General features: G+C 46.4%; 1 protein-coding gene across 2 annotated transcripts in view; it reads right to left on the reverse strand.

The window, feature by feature from the left end:
- Nucleotides 1-17217, reverse strand: part of MYO1H (myosin IH) — a 50499-nt gene that overhangs the window by 8034 nt on the left and 25248 nt on the right. For both annotated transcript variants that reach the window (XM_058531624.1, XM_058531623.1), the window contains 7 exons: nt 16976-17022; nt 13027-13107; nt 12242-12347; nt 11398-11515; nt 6970-7083; nt 3642-3718; nt 1656-1724 (listed from right to left, as the gene is read on the reverse strand). In XM_058531624.1, the coding sequence (XP_058387607.1) occupies nt 1656-1724; nt 3642-3718; nt 6970-7083; nt 11398-11515; nt 12242-12347; nt 13027-13107; nt 16976-17022 (612 nt within the window). The remainder of the gene's footprint in view (nt 1-1655; nt 1725-3641; nt 3719-6969; nt 7084-11397; nt 11516-12241; nt 12348-13026; nt 13108-16975; nt 17023-17217) is intronic.

Here is a 17217-nt window from a genome sequence, read left to right on the forward strand (position 1 = left end):
ACTTGGGGGTGCTCAGACAGGCAACTGAACCAGGGCGACAGAGGAACACAGAGGGTGCCTGGGAAGCTTCGAGTGAAGCCCTGAAATTACACGAGGGGGTCAATTTCCCAAGGTCTTTTGAGGGACAAGATTGGCCCTTGTGATGGTACAGATTAGTCTTTCCACTGCATTTGCTGTGTCTCACCCAGTGTTTACGTTGATTTAGTTGTCTATATTTAGAAATTGGGATACATACACAAATTGGGACACACAAAAATTGGATTTCTGGTTTGTTCTCCCACTTTTAAATGCTTTTCGGATTTTTTTCAGTTATTCAGATTTTTTTAATGCTTTTCTTTAATCCCTCATAGCAGCATTGTTTCTGTTATAAAAACAAACAATTAGAAACAACCCTAATGTCCATCAACAGAATGGCTGAATTGTGGTGTACTCATATAGCACAGGGGTCAGCAAACTGCAGCCCTGTCGGCCGACCGCCTGTTTTTGTAAATTAAGTTTTATTGCAACACTGCTGTGCCCATTCATTTATGTATTTCCCTAAAGCTCCTTTTATGCTACCATGGCAGTTAAGTAGCTGCAACAGAAACCATATGACCCACAAGTCTAAAATATTTACTATCTGGACCTTTAAGCAAAAGTTGCTGACCTCTGATATAGTGGAATACTATGCAGCTATGAAAAATGAATAACTAAATCTACCCCTCAGAGTGCAAAAATGTCACAAAAAATACAGTCTAATTTTATTAAGTTCAAAACAGGACAGCATGTAAATATATTATTTAGTGATGCATCCATAAATGGTATGAACATTAATAAAGGGAAACCACACTAAAATGGAGTCAGGAGACCAGACGGGGGAGCTCTCATGCAATACCATGGTTGTCCATTACAGGAAGGACTGTCAGTTACAGACCCCAACAGAAGAATCTTCAACAGGAAAGAATCATCAATTACAGGTCCCAACAGGAACAGATGTGCATTGCAGCTCCTGAAATTGACTACTCTGGCAACTCACCAATGAGAAACTATCACTCTCGCTTTCCACCAACGGACTTTTGTTCTAAACAACCCAACTTCTTCCTTTTCTCTACAAAATAATGTTCCTCTCCTTTCTTTGCTGGACTTGCCTATGGCTTCTGCTATAGCTGGCTTGTCCCGAATTGCAATTCCTCTGCTATTCCCGAATAAACCTATCTTGCTGGTAAAGTAACTGACTATTTTATTTTTAGGGTCAAAAATGGTAAAACTGTAAAGAAAAACAAGGGAATGATAAATGCAAAATCCAGGAGAGTGGTGACTTCCGAGAGCTGTGTGTGTGCTGGGGGCGGTGTTGAGAGGTGATTTGGGGAAGGGCAGAGGGCAGGGGCTCATGGCGTTAGTAACCTTTTCAAAAAACAGTTCTTTAAACATGCATATGTTGTGGATCAAATAAAACATGTCTGCGGCACACACACAAGCCACTATGTTATAATCTCCAGTCAACAGAGTAAAAATGAGAAGGGACCCCGGAACCGGGCCCCATGGCCACCAAGGTTTCAAGGACGGGCAGGGGAGAGAATGGGCCACGGGGCCTGTGTCTCCAGGAGCCACGTGGATGAGAGGGGAACTGCAGAGTCCTGGCTCACTGCACACTGGGAAGTCTGTTTAATTCTTACCTGCTTGCTTTCTTTTCACGAATGCTCTCCTTTCTAGGCAGCCTTTGTATATGGCTTGGATTCTCGCAACTTAAAATAGAACAAAAGTTTGGTGAAATGGCTTTCATTTGTGCGTCTTTGTGGTTGTGACCTTGAGAGGGGATCTCAGAAGTGGCCCTAGGGGCGCGCAGCGTAGAGTGACAGAGGAAGCCAAGCAGCTGGGCAGAAATGGGGCGGTTACATTAGCTTGTCTGCCAGAAGCTGTCCAGTAACTCGAGCTTCCTTCCTTCCTTCCTTCCTCCTTCCTTCTCCCAGAGTAAGGAACAGAGCCAGTGGTAAGAGCCCCCATCTATAGGGTCTGCTGGCCCCTGGTTCCGTGTGAGGCATTATATTTCATCCTCACCCCCACCCAGATAGGCGGGCATCAGCACATTTTACAAATGGGCGCGCAGGCTCGGGTGGTGAAGACACTTTCCGGGCGTGAGGCAGAGGAGGAGCATGAACCCAGGGCTGCGGGACCACACACACACTTGCCCTGTAGCTTCTCCATTCTCCATCCACCCCCTCTACCCGGTGACTGAGGTCCCACCACAGGCCCAGCTCCTCGAGGGTCCCGCACACCAGCAGCATCACAGCCCCTGGGAGCTGGTTAGAAACGCTGGCTCAGGCCCCCCGCAGCCAGCACCTGCCCATTAAGCAGATCCTCAGGGATTGGTGCCCACTGCTGCAGGGGTCAGAAAATGAGACCACCCAGCACAGTGGCTAGGAGCCCAGGCCCTGAGCCAGAGACACCCACATTCAAACCCCAGCTCTGCTGCTCACTAGCTGCGTGGCCTCCAGCAAGTTATCAACATGTCTGGGACCGAGAGTACAGTGGAGATGATATCCCTCCATAGGTCTGTTCTAAGAATACAATGAGATCATGAGTGCAAAGGACTTAGCCTGCACCTGGCACACGGCAAGCACCCAGATTCCTCAAGCAGAGTCCTTCTCCACAGACCAGTTTACATTTCAAAGGAGAAGCCTGTCTCCCCCGAGAAGTTTTCATTTTTTATTTTTTGCCTCCCCCCCCATCTAACTTTCCTTGTTTGCCATTCACAACAAACACCCTGGCTATATAGGCTTTGAAGCTGTAGCTTCCAACATCAGATACTTAAACAAATGAAAAATTTTTAACTTTTCATTTAAGCAGGATGGACTCTCAAGGATTTAGGTCCTGGTGTGGCACATGGAAGTTGGATCTAGACTAGAACTGAGGCAGCCCTACAGCATTCAAGGTTCCATGTGCATCCATGACTGCCCTCCAGACACTCATTAAGGCATCAGTTTGAGACAGGAACCAGCCTAACAAGACAGGGCCATCTGCAAGGCCCTTGGCCTAACAAGGTAAGGCCCCTAACCAATTGGCAAGCTAGGAGAATCAGATAGAGACCACCAAGATCCACATTCCACAGCCTCGGGACTTTCCCGGGCTTACGCATGCGCCTTAGCCCCCAGGAGTCCACTGAAGGTGACCCTAGCTCCATTACCATAGTAAAAATCACACCCAGGGGTGGAGAGCTAGCATGCTAATGATACATGCATCACGTGTAGTGGCATGTCGAACAACAGCGCAGGTGCAAGAAAAACCCCACCTCTACATGCCATGACAAGGCACTCCTCCCCAGCCTTTGCCTAATAAAACCCCACAATCCTGCTCCCTAACGAGCCAATTACCTGCCCCTTTCCTTTCCGCACCAGCTCCCTTGTGCCTCCCTTGGGCACAAGCTAATAAACTTTTACTTTTCTACTCCCGTTTGTTGTCTCTCTTGATTTCTTTCCTGGGGGACAAGAACCCAATGCACTGGTAACAAATTCACTTGTATCTTATCATAATCCCATACCTTGTTCCTGGTTTCCAAAAGCTTCTAACATTACATCAAACACCCATGTTTAAGATATATCCCAGGCTAAGCTTATTCATTTCACATTCTATTGAAATCAGGGCAGAAAAAAAAAAAATCATACCTAATTGATGTTTACTAAATTCAAAGGCATCTTCAGTAGCAAACAGAGTTCTGGGGAAACGAATGAATATTTTAGTTCTAGAAGTGAAAAAAAAGAATGTTTTAATTATTAATCGGTCAGTTACCATCTGTATTGAGTTGAACAGTGTACCCCCCCAAATTTACATCCACTCAGAACCTCAGAATGTGATTTTATTTGGAAATAGGGTCTTTGCCGATGTACTCAAGGTAAGGATCCAGATGAAATCATACTGAATTTAGGGTGGGCCCTAAATCCAATGAGTGTCCTTAGACAGAAAAGGAGACACAAGAGAGGGACAGGGAAGAAGGCCATATGAAGACAGAGGCAGAGACTGGAGTGATGTGGCTGAAGGGGAGGAAGACTGTCCTCTACCCACTCTGGGTCCTTCTGGCTGGGCTACAAGTTAAATTGACATCAGACTGAATAGCAGGAGAAAATCAAACAAAGCTTTATAACATGCATACATGGGAGAGACCTGGGAAAACTGAGTAACTTGACAAAATGGCAGAGGTTCTCATCTTAACTACTACCTTCAGCTAAAGACAAAGGAGGATGTTGGGGGTGGGGGAGTCAGTTATGGGAGATTACCAGAAAAGCACAGTAAACAAGAGTATGAGGTCATCCCCCCTTCTTCCCCGTACAGAGAGGGAGGTACCTTTACAAATGGAGATTTCCCTTACAAACGTAAATGTTTGGTAAACAGAACTTTGATAAGAATGGGCTTAGCAAGGACCCTCCCAGTCTATCCACACCCAGAGTTATCTATGGTGATGGCCTGCCCTGGGGCCAGGCCTTCTATCTTAAATCCTTTTAGGCAGCTAGTAGCACGGGAGGTCAAAGTTTCTTTCAGCCTTGATTGTCTTCAGCTTGAAATAATCCGAATACCAGAGTGGCACATCTTGGGGCCACCTGCCCTGAACCGCATCATGGTGACAAGCCAAGGAATGTCAGGAACCACTGGAAGCCAGAAGAGGCAAGGAAGCATCGTCCCACAGAGCCTTCAGAGGGAGTGCGGCCCTGCTGACACCTTGATTTTGGACTTCTAGCCTCCAGAACTGTGAGGGAATCCATTTCAGTTGTTGGAAGCACAGCCAATCTGCAGTAATTTGTTACGCAGCCCCGGGAAACTAAGGCACCATCCTAATCCAAAGTTACTTCCCTGGGCTTTAAAACATGATGACAAAGAATACGGGTCTAAGTTTAGAAGAAGATCCCATCAGCCAGAATATATAAATTATAAATACTGATCTCATATTGCCTGCTCCACTCACCCAACCACCCTCTGAGGGAAACTTCCCAGGGCAGCCACTGGGGGCAGCAGCGCATCACGCCACATGGTCCCACTTCTGCATCCCACATTGTGGAACCAGAGACAGATACCACCTCTGACCTCCCTGAGGATGTGCTAAGCCTGATTCCCCTCAGGGATCTGGCTTGGAAAACTACCTGCTGCTTGGAGCAGGGCCCAGAACAGAAGTGTAAGGATGGGGAAGAGCCAGAGTGGCCACAGAGGGCTACCTACATGTGAGAATTAGGAGCTGGCAGGGAAAGCCCACTGACAGAATCCAAGGCAGACATCCCTGAAGCTGGGCTCTGCGGCCCGGGAATGGCACCTCTACATACTGGGGCACGATCCTTGCAACCAAATCACCCCTGACCACAACGACTAACGGAATAGACTAAAATCTTCCCGGGTCCTGCCTCAAAGCGTTCAACGTGTACATGTCTTGCTCACGGACGATGACGACTCTGCAGTAATGATACTCAGGGTTCCAGAGGAGCTTCTACGTCATCTAAGTCCTAATATCCCCTCTGGGAGGTCCTGCGTAGATTCGAACAGGGAAGGCTCAAGTGGGGCCGGCCTGGTGGCGCAGCGGTCAAGTTCACATGTTCTGCTTCTGTGGCCCGGGGTTCACTGGTTCGGATCCTGGGCACGGACCTACTCACCGCGCATCAAGCCATGCTGTGGTGGTGTCCCATATAGCAGAGCTACAACTCTACAACTATGAGACACAACTATATACTGGAGAAAAGAAGAAAAAGAGGAGGATTGGCAATAGATGTTAGCACAGGGCCAATCCTCCTCCTCCTCAAAAAAAAAATAATAAACTCAAGCACACAGGAGTTAGGGGCTCCACCCTAGTTCCCTCCTCATTTTGCAAAGAGGCTCATCCCAGCCCCCAGTCAGGTTTAGAACACAGGGCTCCTTTATAACTTAATCTCCTCTCACAGGCAGCAATATTGCCCTTCTAACCATTTAGAGCTTGTGATATTGTGATTTGTAATAAGAAATATATATTTGGTCTCTGTCAGTTCCTGTCTCACAGCTCCCAAAACCCTTGTAATTTCCTGTGATTAGAGCAAGAGGGACATCTTTTGATATGAATTTTAGTTTTTGTTCCTGAAATAGCTTCAAAGTGATAGAGGTGAAATGGGTCTTTTGTTATTCAGAACAAAACTCCTTTCAACCATACCACACCTGGGTTTATGCTAATGAGGTGATGTTTGAAAAGCCCCTAGATAACCCGAGGGTGCGAGCTGGTTGCCAGGGGAACCCATCTTGAGATTAGAGGGTTGGAACTTGCAGCCCCACTTCCGGGGAGGGGAGAGGGGCTGGAGGTTGAATTGATAACCAATGGTCAATGATTTTATCAATCATGCCTACGTAATGAAGCCTCTATAAAAACCCAAAAAGGATGTAGTTTGGAGATTTTCTGGGGGTGCCTGAAGAGGGCACAGGAGCTCCGTGCCCCTTCCCACATACCGTGCCCTATCCATCTCTTCCATCTGGTTGTTCCCAAGTTATATCCTCTTGTAATAAACAGGCAATCCAGTAAGTAAAATGTTTCTCTGAGTTCTGTGAGCTGCTCTAGCAAATTAATCGAACCCAAGGAGGGGGTCGTGGGAACCTCCAATTTATAGCTGGTCAGTCAGAAGCACAGGTGACAACTTGGATTTGCAACTGGCATCTGAAGTGGCCAGTGGCGGGGAGGGGGCAGTCTTGTGGGACTGAGCCCTTAACCTGTGGGATCTGACGCTGTCTCCAGGTGGACAGTGTCAGAACTGAGTTACATTGTAGGACCCTCCAGCTGGGGTGAGAGTGTGGAGGGTTCTGAGCGTGAGGCAAGTATTAAGAGGAGAGGAGACACACAGGAGAGTTTTTTCTTTACAGAGCTGCGTTTAAATTGAGTGGATAGACGTATCTGCTTGTAAATCTGTGTAAATTCCTGAAAAATTACTTCCCAGGCTCTAGGTGGATACAGATCAATGCCCAAAACATTCTGACGGCCATTTCCCTGCCACCTACCTCCCTAACTTGTACTCCTCGGGTTTGTAGCCGATGTACTTGATCAGCCGCTCGACGCCCTCTTCTGGAGGCCCCTGCCAGTGTGGCCAGGTGTCTGGGCACAAAGACTTGTACCTAGAGAGAAAGGAGAGGAACATCTAGAAAGCCGTGGGACAATACACTAGCCCGCCAGGGGCCAGCTCCTCTCTGCTGTGGTATGCCAGCCACTCAGCATACTGTAGTAGACTCATCCCACCAATTGCCTTGAATTCAACAATATACACTTGGCAAGAAACAAAAAAAGAGAGAAACTTAATAGGGTGGGAGGTTTGGCCTGTCGTCATAGAACAATGACATCATCAGACAACTCAGTTCCACTCCTAGGTTTGTATGCAAGAGACAGGAAACATATGTCCATGAAAAAGCTTATACATGAATGTTCACAGCGTCATTATTCATAATAGGCAAGAGGTGGAAACAACCCAAATGTCCATCAATGAACAAATGAACGGATAAACAAATGTGGTCCAGCACAGGAATATGGTTGGCAAGTGACGGGTTTTTCCACAGTAATTTGAACCTCAGTGCTGATTAAGAACCTGATTCCAGCATAAATGGGGTCATCATGAGCTTGAAATGAGATAATCCACGGAAAGTATTTGGCACCGTCTAAGACTTCAAAAAATGTTAGCCATGGCATTCCTATTATGCTTCTTTCCCTTAGTATAGTCATTATATGGTTTGCATTATTTTAAAATCAAATTTTAAACTGTTAAAAACATGTTTCTTTTCCTGGGACTACACTTTACGAGCAAGTCCATTAAAGGCATCGCAATGGACTGAATCTTTGTGTCCTCCCAAATTCATATGTTGCAGTCCTGACCCCCAAGGTGATGGTGTTAGGAGGTGGGGCCTTCAGGAGGTGAGGAGGTCATGAGGGTGGAGGCCTCATGGTTGGGATTAGTGCCCTAATAAAAGGGACTCCAGAGGGATCCCTCGCCCTCTTTCTACCATGTGAGGATACGAAAAGATGGCAGTCTGCAACCCGGAGAAGGTTCTCACCAGAACCTGACCATGCTGGCATCCTGACCTCGGACTTCCAGCCTCCAGAACTGTGAAAAATACATTTCTGTTGTTTATAAGCCACCCAGTCTGTGTATTTTGTTATAGCAGCTTGAACAGACTAAGGCAGGCATTAAGTGTCACATGTTATTCCCCGACTACCTCCCTCTATCTAGCCACATACACAAAGGCACAGATTCATGCCAACCCCAGGGAATGCAGTGCAGCCTCAGGCCCTGTCCAGTCCATGCCCATCACTAGCACATCCCATCAAAGCTGCCCAAATTTGGGCTAGACAGACACAGAGGGAATGGGGAGATGCCTTAATTGCCCACAGAGTGGAGGGACTAGTAACTCTGTCCCTTTCAACTCCGGTACAGTTAAAGCAGTGCCAGGCAGGGTGCACACATTCAGGCATCTCCAGCCCAGTCCCACGGCCTTCTCCTGCCTCTTTCCCAGGCCAATGACCTGCAGCCATGCTGGCCTCCTAGCAGGTCCTCGAGCCTGCTCACTTCCCACCGCCAGGCTCTCCTGCCTGGACTGCTGTCCCCACAAATATCCTCATGGCTCCCTGCCTCACTCAGAGAGACCCTCTTGGCCCACCTTACCTAAAGAAGAAACCACCACTCTTTCTCCTTACCCGGATTCATTTTCCTCCAAAGAATGTATCCCCACCTCACCTCCTGTATCTCCTTGTTATCGCCGGTCTCCCCCACTAGAAAGTAAACTCCATGCAGGCAGGGATGGGGGTCTGTCCTGCCCTCAGCTGTTACTGCAGCACCTAGGACAGCGCTGGTATAGAGCAGGCGGTCACTGGTATTTATGGAAAGAATAAATGAGCCTCAGACAGCAGCAAAGTAGAAAAAAGACGTATAAAGTTAAAAAAAAAAAAAAAGGCAGGAAGATGGGAACGTCAAGTGCGCGCATGTCTGGGGGCTGGGGTGGGCAGTGGCTGCTACTTCCTGCCATCTTCACCAGAAGTCAGATTCAGAAAAATGGAGGTGAAAAGCGTGAATGAATGACAAGTAGCCGATGAGCAAGAATGGTGTGCAAAGGAGGTATGTCAAAACAATAACAATTGGCAAACAGGCTGGCAGTTCCTCAATTAAACATTGAGTTCTCACATGACCCAGTAATCTACTCCTAGGGATACACCCAAAGAAATGAAAACATACGTCCACGCAGAAACTTTACATGAATGTTCCTAGCTGCAATATTCATGCCAGCCCAACATGGAAACAACCCAAATGCTCATCAACTGATGAATGGATAAACAAAATGTGTATACAATGGAATATTATTCAGCCATAAAAAGGAAAGAAGTACTGACACACAGATGAACATTGAAAACATCATGCTGAGTGAAAGAAGCCAGACACAAAAGTCTACATATTATATGACCCCCTTTTGTGTGAAATGTCCAGAATAGTGAAATCTATAGAGACAGAAAGTAGATTAGTGGTTGCTTAGGGCTGGGGCAGAGGTGGTAAGGAGATAGACGGCTTATAGCTAATGGCTACAAGGTATCCTTTCGAGGTGATGAAAATGTTCTAAAACGGACTGTGCTTGCACATCTCTGGGATACTGAAAACCATTGACACTTTAAGTGGGTGAATCATATGGTATGTGAATATCTCAATAAAGCTGTTTAAAAAGAAAACCATGGCTAATGCATTGGCAGTGTCATCCAAAAATGGTGACAGATGAAAGAAAAAAGGAGAGGGGACAAAGAGGAAAGTGGTGTTACAATCAGCCTCCAACACTAGTTTGCTTGGGGATCCCGCATTTCTTCATCCCTGCCTTCCAGTGCGGACACCTGCGATGGCGTTTCATGGTTCTACAGTGTGAGGACTGGGGATGAAAATGCCTATCCAAGTGTACCTACAGTGTAGAGTAAAGCCAGGCAGAAGTCCCCAAGCTGGGGTCCTGAGCCCCCCTAGGGAGCCTTCAAAGGTAGTATTTGGGATGGAATTGTCTGTAAGTCTTTTCACTGTTTCTGAAACCCAAAGACAATTATGCCATTTCTCAAGATAGGACCACACAGGTCAATAAAATCCTAAGTGTGTTTAGGTGATATTGTATCAACTCAGAAGGTTGATGCTGATCATGCTCATCAGAGGTTTAGATCAGCAGGTAGATAAATGCTTAAAATAACAACAGTGAGGAAATGCATTATTACTTAATAAATGCATATAAGTAGATACCAATTGTCAAGACACGAGGCTCATGGGAGAAAAACAAGCACGATCCTTGGTAGAGAAAGATCTGTGATCACTAAATTAGGGGCTAAAAATAAGAGCACAAGAAAATGTTGACGTTTCAGAGTGCAGGATCTTGATGTAAGTTGCAAAATGCAAGGAATTAGATAAAAAATGTAAGCTTCTGCATGTGATTTTTTCTTTTTCACTTGAGGAAGATCAGCCCTGTGCTAACATCCATGCCCATCTTCCTCTACTTTGTATGTGGGACGCCTGCCACAGCATGGCCTGATGAGTGGTGCGTAGGTCCGCGCCCGGGATCCGAACCCACAAACCCCCGGCCACTGAAGCGAAGCGTGCAAACTTAACCACTACACCACTGGGCTGGCCCCCATATGATTTTTATAATTATAAAGTTGTACTTCAAAAGAAGCCTAATATTAAGTTGAAATACAAAATCACCAATATTCAACCATTTTGACCTACAAAAATGACCATTTTATTATGCTTCTCTTGAGAGTGTGAGAATGTGTTATTTCGGCAACAAAAATTCACACAAATTAGCACAAATTCACATGCAGCGCACGACCAATGGAATATTGGTGCACAAGCAATTTGGGCGATGGCAGTGGTGGTGGTGGGGTATATCATTAAATCCTTATGAACTCCTTTAGAGCAGACAATTTAGTCTCCATGTTACAGATAATGAAATAGGTCACAGCTAGAAGAGATAGAATGGGCATTCCGACCCAAGTCTGTGTGATTCCAACGCCCACATTCCCACCATCACATCCAATTCTCTTGACAGCCCATGAGGACAAGGGGATCAGTCCCAGACTGACCTCACTAAACCAGCACCTCCCATCACCATGGTAAGAGTCTCCCCAGCTAAGTACAGACCCAGTGGCGCACTGCCCAGGTCCACCCCCTGGTGGCAGGTCTATGCACTCAGCCCTGCACTTCCTCCATTCCAGGTAGTAATTAAGGGCTTAGTGAAATGAAGGGAAGGTGGTAAATAGTTGGCTTTCTAGTCCCTGAAATGTTAGTGTTTATCACTGTCACAGCTACAGCAGTTAAGAACCAAACCGAGTTCCCCAGGGCGTGGCCTTTTATTCATTGCCACACCCAGAGACTCGCACATAGTAGGTGTTTGACTTTACAGGCTTCAGATCAACAAAACAAACCTCACCTCTGCAGGAAATGCTCGTACTTCCGCCGGTATGCAAAGCCAGCCCGTCTCACCCGCAGGTGCTCCATCAGCCCCAGGTACTTGACCTGGTGTCTTATGAGGAAGTCGTCGAACTTGCCTTTGGAAACACAGAGGGAGACTAAAGGACCCTGTGGCTCTGTTCCAACCAAGACAGCCCAGAGGCTGCACGCTGATGATCTGTGGGCTGGGTCTGGCCACAGACATGTTTTGTCAGGCCCTACATGTGTTTCTTTTAATGCGGGGATTTTACAGGAAAATCTAGATTTCTGGTTTCTCCTGAAAAACCATGAGATCTGGCCATTCTGGGCCCAGAGTCTCACATGGCAACAACTGGCTGGAAGGAAGTAGGGCTGCCTTTTAGACAAGGTGTGCCCTCTCCAGTTTGCCACAGTCCCCTCCACTCCCTATTGCCTTACACCCAGTCTGCTTCACTCATTTGCTCTTCCTGCGTGGCCTCTGGTAAGCCTTTGTACTTTGTTACAGATCGGGGCATGAGCTTAGAAAATACTCAAGTCATAGACTGTTTTGAATGATTGTTCACTGGCTGGAGAGAAGCAACATTGTTTCCCCCCACCTCTGATGCCTGCCTGGCTCAGCTGTTGCTCCTGAAACTGGCCAAGCTCTGAGCAGTGCTCACTCAGGACCACCAAAGGAAGCCCCTGCCTATCCATTTACCTTCTGTTATTTAAATACCAAAGCAATTCATGTACAGAGGACAAGAAGCAAGCTTGTGGTGGTTTTTAGGATTTTAACCCGCTGCCATCTTGGTTTTCCTCCAGCCTTATTTCCCTGAGCTCAGTGTTCAGAACGATTCACAACTCACTGGGTTCTTTCCTCTCATTGGGCTTGATGCAACGGATGTATGAAGGTTCCTTGGAGATGAGAATTTCCAGAAGGCTGCTCAGGCTGTTTTTAAATTGAGTCCCCACCTGCAGAGAGAGAGAATGAGCTAAGCAGACATTGCTGTTCCCAACTAATACAGAGAAGGTTGGTTAGGGCACAAAACTCCAGCCCTTTAGACCCAAACTCTCGACAGACTGTCCTACCTGTTACCTGTTATGGACTATTTTGCTCATTAAGAGAAGGCTTTGGATGTCCTGGCCCGAGAAGCCCAAGCTTGGTCTGGTCAAGCGAAAGCTGGACAAGCATCTGTCCAGGATGCTTCTCTCACCCAGCAAGTACGCAGTGAGCACCTCGTAGGAGCCAGCATCGCCGTTGAGCCAGTCACCTTCCACCACCTTCCCCCGTTTCCTTGTTACCAAGCTTCCTTCATGTCACTCGCGCTGCCGTAAGTTCTTTCCTTATTTGATGGTATTTTCCTATATCCTTTCCCACTAGACTGTAAGCCCCTGGAGGGCAGGGGCCTTGTCTGTTATTGCTAACTTCCCTGTGCCCAGGACAGTGTCTGACACACAGGAGGTGCTCCATGAATGTCTGCGAATGAATGCGCTGGACGCCTTGGAAAGTACATATGTAGTAGAACCTGCCAGAGAGTGATACTTCCAGAAAAGGGGAGGACAGCTTACAAAGTGTAGCTAACCGGAGGTGACCACCCTCTGGGGGATTGCACCCTCTTTCCACTTTTGCACAGGCATTGTTCCCACTCACCGTTGGTGGCCTCCTCCAGTTTTCTAACTCGGCCACAAGGAAGCATTCCTTCAGGATGCTGTTTTTGGACCTGCACAGCACCTGTAAGTAAAGGAAAATGAGCACCACATTCGCTGCTTCAGAACTCACTAAGAGGTCTTCAGGAAAGCTCATGTTAGTGTGCACGATGGACCAGAGCCATTTGCTTCAGGAGCGCTTGAAGAAGAGGGGAAAAAACACAATCAAACGTGGAAGGAAACAATCAGATACTATATCCACTGCTCCGTCTACTTGGTGAGGCCATCTGATTGTTTTTCCTCTGATGTGTTGAAGCAATAATTCTTCCTAGTCCAGCCCTGCTGCTACAGAATAAACTGGCTCTTTAAGAATGATCTCTAAGATATGGTATTAAGTGAAAAAAGCAAGATACAGGATTGCATGCATAGTGTGTTATTATTGTGCAAAGAGAAAAGAAAAAGGAGGAGATACATACACACACACACACCCACACACACACCCTGGTCTGTACCATCCCTGGAAAGATACACAATGAACTGGTTAGAGCGGTTGGCTCTCAGAAGAGACACTTAAAACATGGGGCCAATGACACCAGCTTTTGTACTGTTTGATCTGTTTCCCTTTGTGTACATATTTTCAAAATAATCTATATTTTTAAAAAACTTAATTGGACAAGAATTTTTCCTTCTACCCATGCATTGGAATATTATTCAGCCTTAAAAAGGAAAAAATTCTGACACGTGCTACAACATGGGTGAACCTTGAGGACCTTATGCTAAGTGAAATAAGTTAGTCACAAAGAGACAAATACCATATGATTCTGCTTATATGAGGTCCCTAGAGTAGTAAAATTCATAGAGAGAGAAAGTAGATGGTGGTTGCCAGGGGTGGGGAGGAGGGGGAATGGGGAGTTGTTGTTTAATGGGTACAGAGTTTCAGTTTTACAAGATGAAAAGAATTCTGGAGATCAACTGCACAACAATGAAAGTGGTGAATAGCTAGCCATTAATGTTTAGGTAGCCAGTGACTAAAGTTTTACTAAAGTTTTTTTTTTTTTTAAGGAAGATTGGCCCTGAGCTAACATCTGTTGCCAATCTTCCTCTTTTTCTCCCCAAAGCCCCAGTACATAGTTGTAGGTCCTTCTAGTTCTATGTGGGACACTGCCTCAATGAGTGGTAAGTAGGTCTGTGCCCAGGATCAGAACCAGTGAACCCTGGGCTGCTGAAGCAAAGCATGAGAACTTAACCTCTATGCCACTGGGCCGGTCCCATACTAAAGTTTTTATTTTTTAAAGGATAATTTTATTCTACTCTTTTTTTTCCCCCAAAGCCCCAGTAGATAGTTGTACGTCATAGTTGCACATCCTTCTAGTTGCTGTATGTGGGACGTGGCCTCAGCATGGCTGGAGAAGCGGTGCGGTGCATCAGTGCGCGCCCGGGATCTGAACCAGGGCCGCCAGCAGCGGAGCGCGTGCACCCAACCACTAAGCCACGGGGTCGGCCCTCCCATACTAAAGTTTTTATTTGCAGCTTTTAGTTGTTCACCCACCCACTGTTAACTGTGCTGCTCAGGCAATATATTACCCAACTCCCACTAGGTTTCTATAGATGACACCTCCCTGGTGCCTGGGTCACCATGGTAATGGATGCTTGAGTCGTTTTTCAGAAATTAGGCATGGACCCCTGTCCAGTTTAGGCCAGTTGAGACCACCAACCCACCCACTGGGCCTGCACACGTGCCTGATAAGTGAACTCCTGATGTCAGGGAACTGAAGACTCCACCCTCAGATCACGCCTGCACCGCCATTTTGTGAACGTGTGTCCTATGAAGAGGCATGAAGTTTGACTTCACCTTTGCAGATCATCAAAATACCTCACTCCTCCTTGCCCCCAATCATCTATCCACACACTTCAGACCACCTTGCCCCCTTCCCCATAAATGTCCCTAATCCCCATTTTCGGGGAGGTGGATTTGAGACTCTTCTCCCATCTCCTTGCTTGGCTGCCTTGTGATGAAAACCCTTTCTCTGCTGCAACCTCGTCATTTTGGTGATTGGTTTTCCAGGCAAATCGAACCGGCAAAATGAACCTGGTTTGGTAACAACAGTGTGAACGTACTTAACACTACTGAACTGCACACTTACAAATGGTTGAGATGGTAAATTTTATGTTATGTATGTATATTTTACCACAAATAAATATTATTTTTAATAAACAAATTTTTTCTTGTTTAACTCATCTCACTTCCAAATTTATAGTGGATGGGGCTGGCTCTGTGGTCAAGTGGTTAATGCTGCACACGCTCCACTTCGGCAGCCCAGGTTTGCGGGTTTGGATCCTGGGTGTGGACCTCATCAGCCATGCTATGGTGGCATCCCATATACAAAATAGAGAAAGATGGGCACAGATGTTAGCTCAGGGCTAATCTTCCTCAAGCAAAAAAGAGGAAGATTGCCAAGGGATGTTAGCTCAAGGCAAATCTTCCTCATCAAAAAATAAAAATTAAATTTACAGTGGCTTGAAAGAGTAATTTCCCAATCTTCCACCGGAAGGAGACAGGAGAGGAAAAAATTAGAAAGGATCCATCTCAAAGTCAAAAAAAGTGCAAGGAGCTTCAGCCCTGGTTGGTGAAGCAAGAGACTCAGATTTTTCCTGTGGGAAGCACCCTCCACGGATGGGTGTGTGAAGGGAATGGCAAGGCTGAAGAGGAGAGAGCCAGGAGAGGAATTCTATCTTCCATTTATCAGCCAGGCCCGTCCACTCCTGTGTCATTCACGGCGACTCCGAGAGGAAGGCACCATCAGGCCCACGTCACCAATGGGAAATCTGCCACGAGACCCCCAGCCGGGAAGGAGTCAGGCTGGGACTCAGACCCAGAGAGCATGAACCCAGAGCAGAGACCCAAAGCCAGGAGTTGCTTATCCACCCTGAATCCTGGGCGTCCCAGTCCCAGAAGTGGTAGAGAAAGATGGGGAAGGGCAGAAAACACTCCTGAGATGAACCATGTTCGCTCTGAAAATGTCTCCTTTAGGACATTAGATTTAAGCTTTTTACAAACCAAGCTAATTAAATAAAATCCAACTTTGTACAAAACAGTCAACTATTTCAATACAGAATAAAGGCTTTAAAAACCCAAGATTTCTCTGATCAGTGAGGTGTACGGAAGGAGATTGGGAATTTCATTGGCAGCCCCAGGGGCTAATCCTGGCTTCAGCCCCACTCCTCGATGTGACCTTGAGCAAGTCATGATCTCTCCAGGTCTCCGTTTCCTCATCCTCAGTTCATGTTCCTCAGTATATTGCCACTGCACCAGGACAAAATCTCTACTTCTCCCTGGGGACCGCACCCTGCTGAGGTCTCAGCAGCCTCTCCTATCAGTACCTCTCAATGAACACACACTGAGCTCCTCTTGGCCTCAGGGCCTTTGCACATGCTGCTCCCTCTACCTGGAGTAATCCCTGATCTTTCCACGGCCAAGATCATTCTCATTCAGGTTTCAGTTTAAAGTCACCTCCACAGGGATATTTTCTCTGATCCTCTAAACTAAATTAAAAATATTCCCCTCAATCACGGTTCCTTGCTTATTTTCTTCATAACAACTCTCACTAATGGATAACTTATTTGTGTATATATTTATTCTTGCCCACTCTCCCCCCACATCTCCCCGCAATGGTAAGCCCCATGAGAACAGGGACTGTCTTGTTCACCGGTGAAACTCCAGAGCTAGCATTGTGCCTGGCACACGGGAGGGGCACCACACCCACTCGAATAGGTTTGTTGAATCAAGTGTTCATATACATGACCTTAAATGTCTGTTCCAGCCATGACATGCTGGAGTTCTAACATAGTGCACGGGAGAGAAAAATCCAGAAGGCCAAATCTACCCCCAAATCAGTGTCATGGGTAATATCGCATAACCATCAGAAATACATATTGTTAAGCTTCAGACTTACCTCTTTCAGATGTCTGTAGAGGAGATCATTGTTTTTTTCCAAGAATCCTGTAAAACATCAAATAAAAAATTTTTGAATCAATGGCTTTGGCTAAAAATGCAATTCCATCCCAATTGAGTGCAAAGGGAAATCCTAAAAATAATCTCTTCGGATGAGACCAGAGTTTCTCAGTCACAGCACTACTGATATTTGGGGCTGAATAATTCTTTGTTGTGGGGACCATCCTATGTGTTGTAGGATGT

The sequence above is a fragment of the Diceros bicornis genome, chromosome 35, assembly GCF_020826845.1.
Source record: "Diceros bicornis minor isolate mBicDic1 chromosome 35, mDicBic1.mat.cur, whole genome shotgun sequence".
Classification (NCBI taxonomy): domain Eukaryota; kingdom Metazoa; phylum Chordata; class Mammalia; order Perissodactyla; family Rhinocerotidae; genus Diceros; species Diceros bicornis.